Source organism: Schistocerca cancellata, chromosome 3 (genome assembly GCF_023864275.1).
Source record: "Schistocerca cancellata isolate TAMUIC-IGC-003103 chromosome 3, iqSchCanc2.1, whole genome shotgun sequence".
NCBI lineage: Eukaryota > Metazoa > Arthropoda > Insecta > Orthoptera > Acrididae > Schistocerca > Schistocerca cancellata.
The window spans coordinates 230,816,508-230,838,371 of NC_064628.1; the positions used below are offsets into that span (position 1 = coordinate 230,816,508).

The following is a 21,864-nucleotide window of genomic DNA, read 5'->3' on the forward strand; positions in this document are numbered from 1 at the left end:
TCCTGTCAGTAGTTGACAGGTTACATCAAAATTTTATTGGGATAGGTAAATATGCAAAGCTCCTAAAAGATTGTGTTCTGAGACAATTATATCATATGTAGCTACAATAAACTAGCAAAGATGAAATGGAATCAGTTATTAAATCACTAAGGAGTAAAGAGTTCCATTGGTTTGATGAAATATCAAGTAGGATTATGAAGATCAGTGCATCACATATTAGTTCTGTACCCAATCACCTGCCTGTGGAATGTGTCTTTCAAGTGCGACCAGTTTCCTGACACACTGAAATTCTCATTATTGAAATACTCATTTCCTTTACACTGTTCTTGCCACAGTGGACCCTTGCTCTATCTTTCTGCACCAGTTCAGAAAAGTTTCCCTTTCCATGGCTAAAATCCAGTCCGAAGTCCTGTTTCTCAGATGCTGCCTAAACCATGGACCCCCCCCCCCCCCCCCCAATGCTCAAACTGTAAAGATTCCTTTCTCTGGATCCCATCCCTCCTTTCATAGTGACCTACACCTCTTCATATTCTGCCAATCCCTAGCCCTGGTACTGCAAAAATACAACTCCAAGGCACAGGCATACCATAACCACCTCTGCTCCCTCTGCAAGATACTACTACTCGGCAGTACCTATTCCATACATCACACACTGAGCGAGGTGGCGCAGTGGTTAGCACACTGGACTCGCATTCGGGAGGAGGACGGTTCAATCCCGTCTCCGGCCATCCTGATTTAGGTTTTCCGTGATTTCCCTAAATCGCTTCAGGCAAATGCCGGGATGGTTCCTTTGAAAGGGCACGGCCGATTTCCTTCCCCATCCTTCCCTCACCCGAGCTTGCGCTCTGTCTCTAATGACCTCGTTGTCGATGGGACGTTAAACACACTAATATCCTCCTCCTCCTCCATACATCACATATCTGAAATGGAATCCCTTGCTCTCCAGCACCTGGAGGAGCTTTCCAGACACCACCTTGATAAGTTATCCAACCTGCTGACATCCTACTGCCAGCTCAGGGTGCCACTATCTAACCCTATCGCACCCCACCCACAGCCCACAGTGTTCCTCCTTGTCCACCCCTCATAGCAGCTAAACTCTGCCTAGCTGAACTTTTCAGCTTGACACATCCCGCAAAACTCCCTACCAAACCTCCAACAAATCCAGAGCCAAAACATTCCTGTAACACTGTTACTAACATTTTGACCAAAACCCTCAGCTCCACAGAAGTTTCAGTACTATCCAAAGGTGTCATCTTTTGCCCTAGACCCAATTTAAGCATGTTAGACTTGTCAAAGACATACTTGTCATCTCATGATCCGTGCAATGGAAGCACTTCTTTGCCATCAGTCCCTCCAACCAAAATCACCCTAATTTCAACATTGAACCCTGTGTCTTCCAGTTCATATCCCCATCCAGCCATGATCCTGCCCCCCCTCCCACCCCACCCCCCCACCCCTCCCACCCTAACCACCTGGTGGTTACCTTCCAGGAATTCTTTACCTCCAACTGAACCTATCATCCCTCCCTGGGTCCCCTCCTCAGAATATCAACCTTTCAGTAGAAGTAAGAACAGCCATACACAACCTCAAAACGAATCCTGATCTAATCACCTTACCTGTAGACTCCACTGTTGATATGAATTGCTGTGACTACCTGGCAGAAGGCCTCCACCAGTTATCTGACTTCTTTGCCTATAAACTCTACGAGAGCGATGCCATCCCAGAAGTCCAACACAAACTCCAATCCCTGCTTATAGCCTTAGGCCCTTCCCAGACCGTCTTCCCTGAATCCATTTCACCTTCACCTTTACGACAGCCTGCGCACCCACCTTCTACATGCTGTTCAAAATCCACAAACCCAACAACCCTGGACTCCACATTGTGGCTCGTTATTGTGCTCCCACTGAAAGAATTTCAGCCCTCATTGACCAACACCTCCAATCAGTTGCCCATAATCTAGCCTCCCACGTCAAAGATACCAACAGTTTACTTCACTGACTCTCCACCATCCCCACCCCTTTATCTCCTGGATCCCTAATTGTCACTGTTGACACCATCTCCCTATACACCAACATTCCTCGTACCCATGGTCTTACTGCTATTGAGCCCCACATTTCCCAAGAGAAAGGCTCCAAACTCTCTACATCATTCCTCATACACTTTACTAACTTTATCCTAATCCACAAGTACTTCTCTTGTGAAGGGAAGATATGTAAACAAATCCACAGCACAGCCGTGGGCACCTGCATGGCACCCTCCTAAGCCACCCTTTTTTAGAGTCTTCTAGGGGAGGGAGACCTTCCTAGCCTCCTAATCTGGTTCAGTTTAATTGATGACACCATGATCTGGACTCAGGGCCAAGACACCATATCTTCGTTCCTTCACAGCCTCAACACCTTCTCTCCCATTTGTTTCATGGGGTCCTCCTCAATCCATGTGCCACCTTTCCAGATATTGACCTCCTTCTCTCTGATGGCTCTGTCTGCACCTCTGTCCACCTTATACTCACCAGTTGGCAACAGTACCTGCATTTTGACAGCTGTCATCCCTTTCGCACCAAAAAATCTCTCCCATGCAGCCTGGTCACCTGGGAATGCAGTGACAAATACTCCCTTGCTCAGTATGCTCAGGGTTTCAGCAAGGCCTTCACAGACAGACTGTATCACCTATGTCCCCCAGACCTACTCCGCAAACAAATCTCGTGTGCCATTTCCTCTCGCATACCCAATCCTCTCTCAACCCCCAGGAACCAGCTCACAAAGGAGTGTCCCTTTCATCACCCAGTACCACTCTGGAATGGAATAACTGAACCACATCCTTTGCCAGGGTTTTGATTACCTATCATCATGCCCTGAAGTGAGGGGCATCCCACCTAAGATACTTTTCACCCCTCCTGAAGTGGTGTTCCATCACCTATCCAACCTCCAAAACATCCTAGTCCATCCCTATGCCACTCCCAATCCCAATCCCTTGCCACAAGGATCATATCCCTGTGGAACACTCATGTGCAAAACCTACTCAATCTTCCCACCCAGCATTTCTTATTCCAGTGCTGTCATAGGTTTATCCTATCCCATCAGTTGATGGGCCACCTATGAGAGCAGCCATGTCATTTACCAGCTCTTCTGCAATCATTGCACAGCTTTTCATATTGGTGTGACTACCAACCAGCTGTCCAACAGGATGACTGGCGTCTGCCAACTGTATGGTCAAGAGCAGAGTAGACCAACCTCTGGCACAACATACAGCTGAACACTACACACTTGATTTCAATGGCTGTTTCGGTAACCAAGCCATCTTGATCCTTCTCTCCACCACCAGCTTTTCTGAATTGCATAGATGGGAGTTATCCTTACAACACATTCTTCTCTGCTCCTGTAATTAAACTGGACCGATCACCCCCCCCCCCCCCCCTCCCCCCCGGTCCTATCTCACCTTCCACCCTGTTATATTTCAGCCCTCTGCCAATGCATCTGCCTATCCTTTCTGATTCCTCTTTGTTTTTTTTTTTGCCGCACCTTCCTGCCTCACAAACCCCAGACACTGTATCTGTTGGTAGTCTAGTTCCTGCACATTCCACGAGACAGTGTTTGTCTCTTGCCCCATGCGTACACTACTGTCCCCTTCCCCTTCCCTGCTCCCTCCAGATTGCTGCTTGCATCCCATGTGATAGTTGCATTCTGGCCCAAGATGCTATAGTTGGCGGTCATGTGTCCATGAGTTGTACTTGCTTGTGTGTGTGAGAGTGATGTGTCTCTTGCTTTTACTGGTAAAAGCTATGGCCGAAAGCTTTGTGTGTGTGTCTGCAACCTGAAATATCTTCTTTACAATAAGTAGCAATCTGTCTTTCCTATATTGTTGATATTCCTACCAGGAGTTTCCATTGTTTGCATCATTATTCAAACAACTTAATGAAGGCGGAAAAAAGATAATGTAGAGAATCACAGTCCAACACGTTTGCTACCTGTTGGTGTCTTCAAAAGTATTTGAAAATGCAATGTGTAACAGCTTAGTGCTGCATCTAGTACACATCATCTTGTTATCAACTCACATTTTGGCTTCATGAAAGGAGTATCCACAGAAAATGCAATTTCTTCTTTTATGTGTAAGGCACTGTCAAGGCCAGATTGAGGACAGATAGTATTCACATCGATTTAACAAAAGCATTTGATTATGTGTACCTTGCAGTGCTTTATGGGTTTAAAAAGAAAATGAAAAAAAGAAAACTCTACAGTGGTTTGCTTTATATCTGAAAGATAGGAAGCAGAAAATAGTTCTCTAGTGTCAATAAAAAGGGAAGAAATTTGAATCTGATTGTGATCATGGTTCGTGGGCATTGCCACAGGGTTCTTTTCTAAGCCTGTTGCATTTTTTTTACATTTATTAATGGTCTGCCACTAAACATGACAGATGGTTCCAAAAACGTTTTCCTTGCCAATGACACAGGTGTTGTTAGGAAAGACTTAGCATGTAAAGTAAATTATGTAACTATTAGGGTCCCAGTAACACGAGTACGAGAGTTTCAGAGAAGAGATAAATGTTTTACTGCGACAAAACCGAATGAATACTGTTTCTGACACAGAACTCAGAGTGAAATTTTAATATTGAAAAGTGGTCAGTCAGTGAACTCAATCATTTTAGATTCTTAAAGCTGAAAGTAGGTGGAGACCTTTCTGGGAAGTACCACACTCAAGATCCTGTGCAGAAACTAAATGCTGCTATCTTCACTATAAGAATAATTGTCAGTGTGTCTGTAGTTTGCTTCTGCTCATTTGTACTATGGTATTACATTTTGGAGAAACTCTTAGCACTCACAAAGAATCTTCTTAATCCAGAAATGGGCAGTCAAGCAGATACGCATTGTTAGCTGCAACAGGCAGAAAATGTGCTTTGTTTGTGCTGCACATTTTAGCAATTTTGACCGAGATAAACTCTCACTGCATGTTCTTCTTTGGTACGCCAGTGTAGAAGTGTTCACAAAATAGCTAAGTGAAAAATCCATGCAGTGTGCAGGTTTATTTATATATAAAAGCCAACTTCAGAATTTTGCTTTGTGTGAGACTGTGTGTAAAAAATTTGTGTGTGCTGACTTGGAAGTTCTAGAGTCGCATATTTTCTGTTCTCTTCGCTTCTGCATAATCTTTTATTGATTGCATCAATACCTGTTTGTATTGTGATATATTCTGAAATTTCCAACATTCGAGAGGACCACGATAAAGTCATACTGTTATTGAGAAACTGTGGGCTTATCCCCATTCAAAACAATCATTCTCTAATTTAATTGTATAGTTATGTGAGATATGGGTTATATTCGAGAATTTTTGGACACTTAAAAAACTATATTATCATAAGTTACCAGTACAAGTGTTTAGATACGTAATTTATTTTGCAGCAAATCAGCATTTGTGGTTCACAATTCTGCCAAAGAATTCACCACACCTGAATTTCATTGTATGTCAACACAAATAAATGTGCATTTTTGAGACTTTTCTGAAGCTACCACTGTCCTTTGCATAATCTATAAGCAGTTTATAGTAAATCAGCACTTGTGATTTAGTTACTGTAGCAGGCATTGTAACTAACATATTGTGTTACATCTAGTTTTCCATTAGGAAGAGTAGCCCTATATATTATCTTCATTTACCGTAAATTAGCTCTGTTTTTGAGTTTTCTAACAACTATAATGAACCTCTGAACTTTTTAGGAAACTAGGTTTTTGTGCTACTTTAATAGAAATCTCATTTAATGTATATGCTTCGATTCTTATAGAGAATTAGCAACTTTTTAGCTCAACAGAGTAAAAGGTAATTGCCAAGCTATTAGTTCACCACCTCATAATACATTGCACTAGCCAATATGCAGCCCCACTGTGAATGCTGTTCTTAAATGTGGGTTGAATTGGTTGACATTCGTAAGGAGCTGCAAACAACTCAGACTACTGTCAAATGATTGGGAGCTGCTGTGAATCGGTACATTGGAAGAGCTCCCAAGAGTCGTGTACCTTTGATACCAGTAACAGAGGTACCTCGAGTACTATCCCCTCCTGTGGATCCTGTCTCCTCTGCATAAAGTACAGGATCTGTCAGTCGGCATGACTGTGAGTGGCATGTCAATGGTAGAGTGAGGCATCTTGTACAGGGTGGTCAGGAACTACGGAGAACTCAGGGTGTTGTATCGATCCCTCTGACCAATAAGTTTGATGTGCTGTTCTCAGTGAAATGCAAGCTGAACCAGTGGGACTCATTTCACCTGTTTAAGGGTTGTTTTGTCCGTTCTCAAGAGGCGGCACATGCAAAAGGGTAGGAGCCTATTAATCATTGGCAGTTCAAATATACAGCGAATCATGGCACTCCTTAGGAAAATGGCAGCAAGGGACAAGAAAGGACACCAGTTGCACTCACTGTGTATGCCTGGGGCCTCATTCAACAAAATAACCGCAAGAATCATTCTACCAGAAATAGGGGCTGCTACATGAGCCTTAGTATCAAAAGCTAATGTGCATCATACACCTTAATGTGAAAAGGTAAGCTAAACATGCTAATGTTGAAGAGGCTGTTCCTGCAGTTATTGAGGGAACAGTGTGCAACCAACTGCAGGTTGTAGCACACGTTGGAACAAATGATGCCTGTCACTGGGCTCTGAGGTCAAACTTGGGTCATTCCAGCGACTGGCACGGAATGTTGAGACGACTCGCCTTGCACACAGATTTTCAACAGAGCTCACAGTTTGCAGCATTGTTCCTGGAACTAATCGTGACCCCTTGGTTCTGAGTTGAGTGGAAGGACTGAACCTGAGACTTCGAAGGGCCTGGGACAAGCTAGGCTGCGAGTTCCTGGGCTTGCACCATAGGGGTGAGAACTGTAAGGTGTCCCTAAATGGGTCAGATGTACACTACATATCACAGGCTGCTACTCAGGTAGCTGACTGTGAGGAGTGCACACAAGGGTTTTTTAGATTAGGCGAATGTTGATCCAATCCAGATAACAATAGTTGTAGGAAACCCAGAAATATCAGTGTCTGATCCAGATGAGAGTATTAAAATCATAATGGTAAACTGCCGAAACATTCACAACAAAGTTTGAAGCTCTCATGAAAAGTAATGAAGTTCACATGATACTAGGTACAGATAGCTGGTTGAAACCTGAAATTGATAGCAGTGAGATATTTGTGGAAAATTTAAGTGCATATCGAAAGGATAGGTAAATGGGAAATGGAGGTGGTGTAGTTGTCACAGTAGACAAGAAACTTAAATCAACCAAGATAGAAACTGAAGGTGCATGTGAGATCGTCTGGGCAAGACTCAGTATCAGGGGTGGACATAAAATGATAATTGGGCCCTTATATCGCCCACCATACTCATTACCTGATGTAATTGAAAACTTTAGAAAAAACCTCAGTTCACTTGTATCCAAGTTCCACACCCAACAATTAACTGGAAATTTTACTGTTTTGTTAGTGCTGGGCATGATAAGGGATCCTGTGAAATATTACTAAGTGCCGTCTCTGAAAACTGCCTAGAACAGATATTTAGGAAGTGCAATCATGATGGAAATATATTGCTTCTAATGGCAACAAATAGACCTAATCTCTTTGAGGATGTCCAAATAGAAATTGGTATCAGTGACCATGATGTGGCTGTGGTAACAATGATTACCAATGTACAAAGGACAACCAAAACAAGCAGAAAGATATATATGTTCAATAAACTAGATAAAAAATTAATAGTGTCATATCTCAATGAGGAACTTAAAACTTTCAGCACAGATCAGGAGCATGTAGAGGAACTGTGGCTCAGTTTTAAGGGAATAGTTGACCACACATTGTATAAATATATGTCCAGTAAAACAGTCTGTAATGGTATACAGTCACTGTAAAGAAACAGAGATTACTGCATAATAGGTGTAAAACAAAGTGTAGAGCTAAAGATAGAGAAATACTGAATGAAACATGTTTGGCTGTGAAGAGGCATTGCGTGAAGACTTCAATAAATAAATAGCGGAATATTATCAGATGATCTTTTGTGGAACCCAAAGAAATTCTGGTCATATATAAAGGCATCAAAGTTAGTGTCCAGTTCTTAGTGAATGAGACAGGAACGGAAATTGAGAGTAGCAAAGCAAAAGCTGAAATGCTTAACTCCATTTTCCAGTGTTCCTTTACAAAGGAAAACCTAGGAAAATTGCCCCAATTTAATTCTTGTACCACTGAAAAGACGAATGAAATAAGTATTAGTGTCAGTGGTGATGAGAAACAGCTGAAATCATTAAAAATTAACAAAGCTCCAGAACCTGATGGAATCCCTGTCAGATTCTGTACTGAATTTGCAGCCGAGTTAGTCCCTATTTTAATTATGATCTATCATAGATCCCTCAAACAAAAAACCGTGTCCAATAATTGGAGGAAAGCACAGGTCACACCCGTCTACAAGAAGGGTAGTAGAAGTGATCCACCAAACTACCATCCAATATCCTTGTCATCAATTTGTTGTAGAATCTTAGAAATATTCTGGGCTCAAACATAATGAGGTATTTCAAACAGAATGACCTCCTCAATGCCAACCAGTATGGATTCCAAAAACATCTATCATGTAAAACTCAACTTCCACTAATTTCATATGACGTACTGAAAGCTTTGGATCAAGGCAGTCAGGTAGATGCAGTAGTTCTTGATTTCTGAAAAGCATTTGACTTTGTTTCACACCTACACTTATTTTCGAAAGCACAATCATATAGGATATCAAGTGAAATTTGTGACTGGATTGAGGACTTTATGGTAGGGAGGACATAGTATGTTTTCTTGGATGGAGATTCATCATCAGATGAAGAAGTAACTTCGGGTGTGCCCCTGGGAAATGTGTAGGGGCCCTTGCTGTTCATGTTGTATTTTAATGACTTTGCAGACAATACTAACAGTAAAATCAGGCTTTTTGTAGAGGGTGCAGTAAGAAGGGTAGTGTGAATTGTCACATATTTGTTAAATCCATGGGAGAGTGTCACAGAGATACTGAAAGAACCGAACTGTCAGACTCTTGGAAGACAGAGGTAAACTATCCCAAGAAAGCCTATTAACAAAGTTTTAAGAACCAGCTTTAAATGATGACTCTAGGAATATATTACAATCCCCTACTTATTGCACACATAGGGGGTCATGAGCATAAGATTAGGCATTCAATCAATCACTCTTTCTGTGTACTTACGTGAATGGAAGTGGTACAATGGGACGTACCATCTGCCATGCATCTCACATATTTTGCAGAATATAGAAGTATCTGTAGATGCAGATATAGATAGGCGTTGTCTCTACACAAACTGTGTTCAGGCCATTTTTTAGTTGCCTTGGAATTGTAACTATGCCATCTCTGTGTGCAGGCTCTATCGGGGGTTTTATTGTTGACTCTTTGACTCGCTCAGGAGAAACTTCGACATTAATTCAGTGAACTCTAGATGTAAAAATGACTTAGAAGTAAAAATGATTTGCACAGGATGAAACTTCCTTAAGCATTGTGCCATAAAGTGTGAACTATTCAGCAGGATTCATTTTCAATAGGCTTCCAAAAACCCCAAATCGTCAAATTTAACTTGAAAGTTTGTTTTGTAGCACATTCCTTCTATTCTGTTCAGTAGTTCCTCACAGTAGTTGGGAACTTTTTCCTGTAGTGTGTTATTATTTCAAATACTCTCATTAATTGAGGGAGGGGGTATTAATTGTAAAACTTCTGAATCACAGTTCTATAAGCTGTGTGTTTAACGTGTCTCAAGACCAAGTAGCATTGGCTCACGTGATTCCAAGAACCGTTATAAATAAGTAAAAATAAAAAATGAAAACAAACTCTTTAATATTTTCTCGGGAAATGAAATTTTTAATGATGTTGTGGATCTGAACATCACTGGTTTTCTTGGACATTGTCTGATGCAAGATTACTCGTGCAGTTTTAATTTTGAGCAATAAATTTATGTTTCAAGAACTGTTAAACAATGTCTTGTGCTTCCTTAAGTAATTTGTAAGTGATTCGATTTGCCTCCTTCCAATGTAGTGTGAGTCGCAAGAATTTCTATGCAAAGACTGGTTCAACACTTTTAAACCAATTTAGTCTGATAACTCCTATGTTCAGATTGGAGACTACTCGATTGTTAATAGGAAGGCATTGGATCCATTGAACTAGAGTCATTAGTTGAGGGGAAAATGGTAACCTCACATTTTGGAAAACACGCAATATATCCCAAAGCTAAAGAAAAAATTATTTCAGTTGTAGCAGTAATAAAAAGAAGAATGAAAGTATTTTTAATGAGAACAGAGTGCAAGTTTGCAACTCAGGTTTAGTTACAGCAGGAATTAAGATGGATAATCAGTGTTATCAAGTGTTTAATCAGTGTTATCAAACGTTGTTTAAATGTCCAAATGTACTACAGGCAGATGCTGCTGCATTGAATTCCACAATGATCTGGCATGAGAAACTTGGACACATCAGTTCAGAAGTCTGAAGAACATGGCTGACATGAACTTAATTCCTGGTGGAAAAATGAAGGAAGATGAAGATCTGGATATTGAATTATGCCAGTCTGGCAAGATGAGGAGAAAATTATTTAATTCAAGTTTATAATCATGATCAAAAGTTCTGACGAATATATTCATGCAGATTTGGGTGGATGATTGAGAAAATCATCTCTTGGAGGTGCACATTTGTACATAGTTTTCAAGGATGATTGCACATCAAGTAGATTTGTGTGTTTTCCTAAAGGGGAACAGGATACTTTCCCTGTGCCTTTGGAATGTCAGGGACTGATTGAAAGACAAACTGGAAACAAAATCAAAGTTATGAGAATTGAAAATGGAGTGGAATCTGTAAATAAGCAATCTGAAGATTATTAAAATGGAATAATACATGAGAAAACAAGTCCCTATACACCACAGCAAGATGGGCAGATTGACCAAGAAAACAGGTCCATAGTTGATTGTGCACACACCATTTTATTAAGTACAGACTTGTGTAACAAGTTGTGGGCAGAGCCATTGAATTGGGCTGCATATATCTTAAATCAATGGCCATGTGAAGCAAACAATGATGTTACACTGTATGAAAACTGGTTTGGAAAACATCTTTTAAAACACCTGAGGGAGTTTCGATCAGCAGCATCTGTACATATTCCTAATCAGTTATGATCAAAATGAGATAGTAAATTGAGGAAACTGATCATGGTGGGCTGTGATGGGTATAGTACCAATTATCACATCTACAATCTTGAGTTGAAGAAAATTACAATTTCCTGCAGTGTCTCTGTAACATTACGAGTCAAGATAGTTGTAACGGAAATTGAATAGCGTAAAGTTATCATTAAAAACGCACGCTGCGCGATTTAATTGAATAGCGTAAAGTTATCATTAAAAACGCACGCCGCGCGATTTGTGACGATTTGGTTGGTCATAATAGTAGTAACATGCTTTTGAATACAATTAAAATATAACGGCGATACCTGTTTAGTGTTATTGGAAACAATATGTAGTAAATTAATGAGTAAGGTAGCCGATCCTATAAGAAGAGGTGAAATTGGGCATATTAAGGTGTTTTGCTTTATGTCGACTAAGCCGATTATATGGCGTCTTTTTTTTCGTTTACTCTTAGAAAAAAAAAACAAATAAGTAATGAAGTGCTAATTGTGCGTTGTGAAAAATATAGGGGCGAATTTTAAATAGCTACAGTGTATAAACAGACTAACGAATGGACATTCAGTTACGCGAAATAGCGGACAGCGAAGTGTGGTCATTAAATTGAGTACACCTACAGGGCGGTCAATTCCGGGATAAGTCTATTCGCATCTCACGAGGGACGCGGTATTGAGACCGGTTTTTTTCTTATTATATCACGGAGAGCGGGCTTCAATTTATAAAAAGGAGAAAAGCTGTATCATTATCATTGACTGTTGGTGTTAAGCAACCAAAACTGTTCATCAAAGGGTTTCGGTGAATTAGTGGTGAATGCGAAATGAAACTGTGAACGAAGTTATATTAAATAAAGCAGAAGAGACAAGACAGTTTGGTCGTATCTGTTATTATTCCATCAACCGTAACATTTCTTCTCGTTGTACGAAGCCTTTATAGACGATCGTTATGACAATTTGCTTTGAAGGGATCTCGTTACGAGTTAAGTTTTGGGGACCTGGTCAACAGGGGATAGTTCGTAGATCTTAACTACTGCAGCTATTCTGGAATCAGGTGCTACCGTGACCGTTGTGTGTTGTCAATGGCTTAAGGTTACCATATCTCATGCTCTAAGATCGACGCGTCTTTCCTCTTGGTATAACGGTGTCTCACGGTAACAATGACAACGCCGACGGCGAATGAAGATACGGTAGATCTCTTTCAGTGAAGAAGAAATCCATGGCTTAAACAGGAACAGAAATATGCTGAACTTTATGTCAAGACACCGTGCTGTAGAAATTGTTCAAGAGGAATCTGAAGAGAATGATACTAGTGAACAAGTTAAGGAAAAGGGAAGGTTGAATCTGGATCAATCTGATCTGTGAACACCTGCTCGTTTTCAGTACCAAGATGCAGAGTTTTCTGCCGTTGTCTGTGAACATCAACTTTTTTAAGAGGCAGTGCCATTGCAAGATTCATCAAAGTGGGAACAAGCAATGGAAGAGGAAATGACATCTTTGAAGAAGAATGCAACTTATGACTTGCTATCATTACCAAACAATCCAGTGCCGTTTGATGTAAGTGGGCCTATCATGTGAAGCAAAATTCGGATTGAAAAATTTACCACTTTAATGCTGGATTATGTGTAAAGAGCTATTTGCTATGAGAAGGCACTGACTATGAAGACAGTTATCTACTGTGGTCCGATATGCCTGAGAGTTTTACGAGATATCTAAAGACTGTGTTCCTCTATGGGGATTTCAAAGAAATAGTTTACATGTAACAATCAAAAAGGTTTGTTTTAGGAGACCCAAATATCATTTGCAAATTGAGGAAGAGTCTATACTGACTCAGTCACCATGCTATCGTAATCAAAAATTTGTAAAATTTCACAAAATATTTGGCCTTGAGCATCTAGATCCAGACAAATGTGTTTTCCATGTTTTAATAAATGCCTGATTCTTTATGCCGATGACGACAAGCTTATCTGTAAGTCTCCAAAAATATTGGAAAACATTTTGACAACAATAGGATGAACATTCGAAACTACTTTGGGAAATTTTCTAGATTAGATTAGATTAACTTTCATTCCAACTGATCCGTAGTGAGGAGGTCCTCTAGGATGTGGAACATGTCAGAAGAACAACAATACATGACAAATATATACAACTAAAACAAATAAGCTAATGTACCATTCCACAGGTCTCAAGTGGAATGATCGTCATTTTTTAATGAACACTATATGAAAGAGTCATTTTACAAATACTAATGCACTGAATTTAAAATAAAAAAGTTTTTTATTTATTTATAAGGTAATAAACATGTAATACAACTACTATAATACTTATTTACAATGAACACATTACTGCACTGAAATGGTGCAGAAGTTAGATTGTACTTACACACACACACACACACACACACACACACACACACACACAAATTTTCAATGAACACATTACTGCACTGAAATTGTGCAGAAGTTATATTGTACTTATATACAAATCAGTTGGTTTTATTGAGAAATTCATCAATGGAGTAGAAGGAGTTGGCCACCAATAAATCCTTCAGGCTTCTCTTAAACTGAATTTCATTGGTTGTTAAGCTTTTTATGGCTGCTGGCAAGTTATTGAAAATGTGTGTTCCTGAATAATGCACACCTTTTTGTACAAGACTAAGTGACTATAAATCCTTGTGAAGATTATTCTTATTTCTAGTATTTATTCCATGAATTGAGCTGTTAGTTTGAAAAAGTGATATATTTTTAATGACAAATGGAAAATACTTCTCTGGATTCGAAATTGAACACAACCATTCTGCAAAAGAAATTTACACAGGTCAGCAAAGATATATCAGTCGTCTATTTTGGAAGTTGAACACAGATTCAAAACCAAACTCCACTCCTTTTGAAGCTGGAACCATGTTGCATAGTGGACAATCTCCAGCAAAACCAACATGAGGTAAAGGAGATGGAAAACAAGCCCTATCGGCAGGCAGTCAGTAGCTTAATGTTTTCAGCAACTGTCTTGTGGTCAGACATCATGTTTGTTGTGAGCATGTTGAGCAGGTTTCTACCTAATCCAGGTCTTGATCATTGGCACTCTGTCAAAAAGATTATGAGGAATCTGTAGAGGACCAAGGATCCGGTCATAAGGTACAGAGCTAACTCTACTGGTTGATGATCTATGATACTTTGACACTGGTTTTGCTTTTGAGTTTAGCACTCTTCAGTGAGCTTGTTAACAGCTGTGCCTGTGACATAGTGTTCATGTTGGCAGAAATGTGTAACTGGATCAACAGTGGAGAGCAAATACATTGCAGTGGCAGATGCTGATACAGAAGTTGTATGGTTGCAAGGTTTTCTTAATGAATTTTGTTTTCAATTAGAAAAACCAACTGTGATCTATGTGGACAATCAAATTCCTATTCACTTGATTAAAAACATGGAACATTTCAAACGTACCATACACATACACATTTTCTACCATTATACATGTGAACGCATTGCAAATAATGAGGTTGAAGTTTGTTCTGATAAACAGTTCACAGATTTGTATGCAAAACCTTTAACTATGGACAAATTTATATTGGCTAGAAGAGCTCTGTCAGTGATCTCAAAAACAAACTCAAGAAATCGAGTGGGGGTGTTGGCAAGAGAAAGGTTCTTGTATTGAGTATTGTTGATGGCTTTATTTCAAGACTCGTAATGTGAGCGCAACATGTTCTGTGACATTATCTTTATTATTGTGGTCACGGTGTCACTTGGTACTGATAATAAGAGCAATTTGTTATTTAACTCTAATTTATTTTAATGTGATTTAGTACTGTTGTTACTAGCCAATATCCATTACATATTCTGGCTTTTTACAAATGAATACAGAATTTATACATATTCCTGTGTGGCTGGCAGGGATACAATTATAATTTCTGCCTTGGGAAGGGTAGTTGTCCATGTCCCGTTTTGCTTTTGTTGATGTTCATCTTATATCCTTTCAAAACCCTGTCCATTCTGTTCAGCTGCTCTTCCAGGCCCTTTGCTGTCGCTGACAGAATTACGTCATGTTTTTTTATATATTTTTAAAATATTATTTAATATTAATTTTGGAAAATTGTTTCTTTTGGAGAACACTGTTATGTAGTTATCAAATAATTTTTTCAGCAGTGAATAAAGATAGTGGGCAGACACTTTTATTTTATATTAAGTGAAACTGTCACAAAAAGTATGTCAAATTAATATGCATCTAAATAGATTTTGTGCACACTTCTGACATTATTCATAAAAATGTAAAATTGAATGTGATTACAGACATTGAGGGTATTTTTGTTCCATCGTTACAACTGTTTGTATTCGTTGTTAACTTTCATTTAACTTCTTTGCAGGACCTCAGTGATGTTGGAAAGAGTGTCACTGAATTGGGTATTCAACAGAACCACATATTAACTGTTAAAATTCTCAGAATTGTTGCAAATAAAAACAAACTTGTGCTATCTGCAAAGGTGTCTCACTGTTGGAATGGCAATATTCAAGTAAGTTAGTTTTCTGTTGCATATTTTAAGAATTCTGTAGGTAAATTTATGTGGTAATGGCTGCAATATTGTCACATAGAAGAAGGTGTAATTAGATGAATGATGAACACTAGCTTCAGTTAACGAAGGTTTATTCAGCACTTAGACATATAAGAGTGCAGAGCGAAATGCCTCCGCCCAGAACACATACGGTGTATATATACATTTACAGAACATTCCAGTACAATGATTCTTGACGTTTGTGGATACTTCTAGAATGTACTCGAACCGAATATAGAACTCACGACCCTCCACGCAACAGTTTAGTATCATAACCACTACACCATGGTGACTGTGCTACTCAACTTCTTCTGTGACAGTATGAGTAATATTGACATTTAATTTGTTGTTTTCCTTGTCCTGCTCAGTATTTGTGGCTTGGGGTTATGTTCTATCATTAATAATTTCTGTCTAGACATCATAGGAGATAAAATGATAATAAAGAAACAAAAACTCATTGCGTACCAAAGAATTTCTTGAATGTAAAAACAAATAATTTCCAATTTAAGTCTTTTAAGGCAGTGAAGGCTTGTCAGTCAGCACAAAAGTTAAAGATGTTAATTTCAGTTAGTACTATATTTACTCTGAGCATCATAACAGCTTTAATTTAATCACCTCTGTAATAACATAACAGGACATGATTGAAGAAAGTGACAGATGGTGGCTAGTATGAAATGATATAGTGTAGCTCCTCAAGAAAGAGTAAATTTTGCTGGTAAAAGGAAAGTGTATGTAAAACATAGAGGTGAAATATCAGACCTAAATGAATGTGTTCCTTGTTTGCAAATTACGATCAGTGCACTAAAAGTGGATACAAGCAAACTTAGTTCAAAATTTGTGAGCTGATGTTGAAGCAAAATACGATGAAATGCATTCAAGAAAATGCAATGTCTGTGGACAAGTGGACAAAAGTTGTGTACAAAAGCAGTCCTCAGAAAGGGGGAAAGCCTAAAGAAATGTGAAAACAATGTAAATTTCATGGATGACAACCGTTACGAAGCACTAACTGTAATGAACTGTGAAAACTCGACAAGTGAACAGAGTGCTCTCAAAATGTTAGAAAATGGTGAGGACAGTAACTTCTTTAAGATAAGTAAAGGAAACTGCAAGAAAGCGGAAAACCAATAAAAGTGTGAAAGCAATGCAGATGTAGTGAACAACAGCTGTGATATTAAAAGAGAACTGAACACACTAAAATTTCCTTGTGATAGCTCAATTCATTCTGAAAAACAGACAGATAGGAAACCAATTGCGAACTTGACGACCTTAAGCTATGCTGAAGTATTGAGTGATGCCACACACTATAATGTTGCCACACAGCTTGATAATGAATATGTGCAAAGAGATCAGGGCACTACTTTAGATCCCCAATCTCAGTCTATCCTAAAACCAGTCATACAAAGGAAGGTAATCATTCTTGGTGACACCCATGGTTGTGGCATTTCTTTCCGTTTGATCGAACCATCTAATACACGTGCAGCAGCTTTCATTAAGCTTGGTATGTCATTTATGGAAATTAATAAACTTACAAAACATTCAGAAATAGTTGAGCTGTCTTCTAGTGATTTTGTTATTTTCATCGGAGGCTTGAATGATGTTTAGAAGAATGAAACATCCATAGCCCCAAGGTACTGAAGAAATGTTTGAGTCTGCTGACATATACTAATGTTCTAGTTTTCAAAATTCCACACCGCTGTGACCTGTCATGATGATTCTGTCATAACCAGGAAATAACTACAGCAAATGAACAACTGGAAATATATGTACACAGTTCAGAAACATTACTATGATAAATGTAAATGGAACTGGATATAGATTTCACTCACACCACGATTTACATTTAAATGGACTGGGTAAACATCGAGTAACCAAGAAAGTGCTTTGATAATTGTAAACAAGCCTCACATTTCTTATGCAAAGGAAATAATGTTGGGATGGGATCAACAATCTCATCTTCTTTTTTAGTTTAAGTGTGGAGACTGACTGTGTTAACAAAGTGGATTACATTCAGGCGGGACAGACCTCTTGCTGTCTTGTAATAACATTCTGATATTTTTGCGTGTCAGCATCAGGTTAACAAAGTGGATTACATTCAGGTGGGACAGACCTCTTGCTGTCTTGTAATAACACTCTGATATTTTTGCATGTCAGCATCAGATCTTTAAAAAATAAGGTAGATGTTCTTAGTGTTATCCTAGGAGAGATTCGACAATATTTGTATGAGCCTTCAAGCTGTTGTTTAGTATCAAGTTTTTGTAGAAGTTGAACAACTATTAAGGTACTTCAACATACATCAGCAATGATCTTTTGGTAAAATACACTAATCTTGAAGTCAGTAATTTCTGCATTGAAAGTGTATTTGAGGCTGCTGCTATATTATTGCCAGGTCTCACATTAATTGTAGTGTCTTTATGCCACATTCCTGACAGCAGTGTTGATGTCTTCACAGAGATACTAGATATAACAATCTCCCACATGCAAAAATACAGTCAACATAAAATTTTAATCTTTGGGGTTATTGACACTGACATTAGGGTTACAACAAAAAACCACTTTTTACTGCTTAATGTTCTCAGGTCACACAATAACATTTTGTGCAAATGACAAGCCAACAAAACAGCTATCGTGTCTGGACAATGTTATAACAAATATAGAAAGAAATATTTATGAAATAGGACTTCTTAATACCATATATCTATCAAATCATGAAGGGATATGGTTGAAACTGCTGACAACAAATCCCACAGAGCAATTTGAACAACCAAAGAACATTAAAATTGTTAAGATTCTCAATGCCTTCAGACACTGTGTATGATAGAATGGTCAAACGTCCTCCCTTAGTTTACAAATGTTGATGATGAAACTTTTGACAACAGCTTTGTCAATCTTATTTCTAATGTGCATAATAATTCTAATATGTGTAATAAATGCTGCCATAAAATATTAAAAAAGACACAAGGGGAAACCAAGAAAAAATAATCATATAAGTTTACATTCCTGGTTCACACCTGACCTCAAAAAATTAAGAACAAAGTCATCAATCCCTCTAACATATCAAAGAACAGAACAAAAACAAGAACTAAACAAGAGGTGCAGTACAGATCAGGAACTGGGTAATACTAATAGTGCCACTTGTGATAATGTCACACACAATTAAATGAACAACTTCTGATAACAAAGGACACACAACTCAACAAAATGGCTACTATAAGCCAGGCATTAATAAACATAAAAAACAAAGTTATTCATATCCCACAACAAACTTGCATCATCATCATTCAAGTGGGCACAAATTGCAGTCACTGATGTCTTAGTAACTATAGCAACAATTCAGCAATTCAAAAACAGAAGATTTCTATGGTCTGTCTAATTTTCTCAGTAAAAAGATAGCAGACATTATATTTTGACCACTCTTTGACAACTCTGTGTACTAATAAATTGGATTTTTATGAGTTTTTCTTTTTCAGTCTGCTTAAAGATAACAGTAGTTATCATTCTCCATAAAGGAGGAGACAAATCATGTGTTGATAACTACTGTATTATTTCTCATATACCAACACTTTCGAAAATAGTAGAATATTACATGTACCAGGAAATTTAGAACCATTTCACATGCAGTGGAACACTAACCAACACTCAGTATCACTTCAGGGCAAAATTCAACCACACTGCAAGCTGTCGAACATTACTCAGTGCCTTTGAAGCAAAATCACCTGTTGATGCCCTACTGATTGACCTAAGCAAGATATTTGATTCTGTGAGTCATCAGATCCTAATAGATAAACTTACGTACTGTGACATTCGAGATACGGAACTCACCCTTATAGAATTATATCTTGACAATAGGTTGGTTGGTTGGTTTGGGGAAGGAGACCAGACAGCGTGGTCATCGGTCTCATCGGATTAGGGAAGGATGGGGAAGGAAGTCGGCCGTGCCCTTTCAGAGGAACCATCCCGGCATTGGCCTGGAGTGATTTAGGGAAATCACGGAAAACCTAAATCAGGATGGCCGGACGCGGGATTGAACCGTCGTCCTCCCGAATGCGAGTCCAGTGTCTAACCACTGCGCCACCTCGCTCGGTTTGACAATAGGAAACAGAAATTATACACTTTAATGGTATGAGCTCTGGATTCCTAGGTCTTTCAAGAGGCGTGCCTCAAGGCTATGTACTGGGACACTTATTGTTTATAATCTATATTAATGACCTACATAGTATCATACCATGTAAATCTGTTCTGTATACTGATGGTACCATTGCAATTGGAAATGGGCATAAGGACCTACAGGAACAAAGCAGAGCTAACCTAAGAATTTCTAGTAACTGATTTAAAGACAATGGATTAACTGCAAATCAAAATAAAACCAAAAATATAATTTTTTAGTTTACGTGATACCAAAAATGATTGTTGGTTAAACTTCTTGTTGCACACTTGGGTTACAAATTAACTTGGAAGCTCCACACAGATTCTATAAGCACTAAATTATCAAGAGTCATTTATCTGTTACATAAACTTAGAGCATGTGTGAATGAAAGCATGATGCTCAACTCCTATTATGCATTTTTTCATAGCCACATAACATGCTGCATTCTGCTTTGGGACAGCTCCACTGGAGTAGAAAGAGCTTTTACAGGGCAGAAAGAGGCTATGAGATGCATAGTGAGTATTCTCAAAAACATGTATCATGTAAGCTGCCGTTCAAGAAACTGGGTGTCATGACAGTTCCATCATTATTTTGTTTAGCTGTCTAGTCTACATAAAAGAAAACCGTAGAAGAATTTTTTGATTATGCAAAGCAAGACCTAAAATTTTAGCTTATACTCCTTGTATGTTTGTATGCAAATCTAAAGGATTTAACTGTTTTCTTTATTGTTATATGTAGCATTATGTATTATTCAATTTGTACAAACTATTAACATCAATAGCATGCAAAATGATCAAAGATGAAATAAGCACATTGTTGTCGGCGGCGGCTGATACTCGTATCCGAGTTTTCATTTCTCTCCTGAGATTTCCTTTGTCACGGTTCAGGCATGGAAGTGTTGTTGATGGCTTAGCAATCCAATCCTAGCATGGAACAGGCGGCCACAGACATGACAGCTGATGGAAGGTGGAGGGCATGGCTGAGCCTGGAGGAGTTTACGTCTCCGGCGTTTATCATTCTCCATTCTTCGACGTTTCAGCTCAAAGTTTTGAAGAGCATTTGAGGTAACTGAGTGCCAGCGACTTCCATCTTCTGCTATTGTGGACCAGTTACTCGGATCCATGTTCAAGTTCTTCAGATTTTTCTTGTACTGATCCTTATAACGTTTGAGAGGGGCACATCGTGCCTTTTACCTGTTCTCACTTCGCTGTACAGCATTTGGCGTGGAAGTCTGTCATTTTTCATCTGCTGGACCTGTCCGACCCATCTGAGGTGATACCCAATGATAAGAGCTTCCATGCTACGCATTTTTGCTTTCTCAAGAACAGTCGTGTTGGATATGAAGTCATTCCATTTCAGGTTCATGATATATCTTAGCTTCTGTTGGTTGAAGTGTTCTAGTTTCCTCAGATCACAGCAATATAACATCCAGGTTTCGCAACCATATAGCAGGGTGGAAATGACTACAGCACATTACAACGCCACTAAATGCAAAACTGAATAAAAGAAGACATGTCTAATTTAAATATGAAAATGGTTAATCATAAATAATGTAGGGAGTAAAGGTAACAACCCACTGTATAGCTGAACTGTTGTGTTATCAACAGACACTTAAACAAGACAGAGAACATTTCTAGCTTTAGTACGAATGCTGCTTCAGCGTTAAAGAGCCGAAGTGCCCCCTCCTCCCCCAAACACACACAATAAACAAACAAATCGAGGTTACATTGTCCCCATTAACTAGAATTTGCTGACACTGCAACTTGACTGGGATAGAGGATTGTATCACTGGAGTGGGCAAGTGGAGAAAGGAGGGGCAGTGTGTTTGGAGGAAGTTTGGGGAGGGGTGGCTGATGGCTGGAAGGGTGAGGTAGTATGCTCATACGACATGGGTTTGGTACTGGTTAATTTGTTCTGGCTGCAGGCAATGGGAATTGGATGTTGTACAAAAGACATTAAGGAGTGGACTGGGAAAAGCAGGTAGGACAGAGGCAGAAGGGACTGTGCAGAGGATTTTT

The 21,864-nt window shown here is 39.0% G+C and overlaps 1 protein-coding gene across 1 annotated transcript in view; it reads left to right on the top strand.

Moving 5' to 3' along the window:
• The window catches only part of LOC126174865 (protein RRP5 homolog), a 180,952-nt gene that overhangs the window by 89,519 nt on the left and 69,569 nt on the right, over positions 1-21,864 (top strand). Inside the window, 1 exon segment of the mRNA XM_049921266.1 lies at positions 15,517-15,663. Within this exon segment, the coding sequence (XP_049777223.1) occupies positions 15,517-15,663 (147 nt within the window).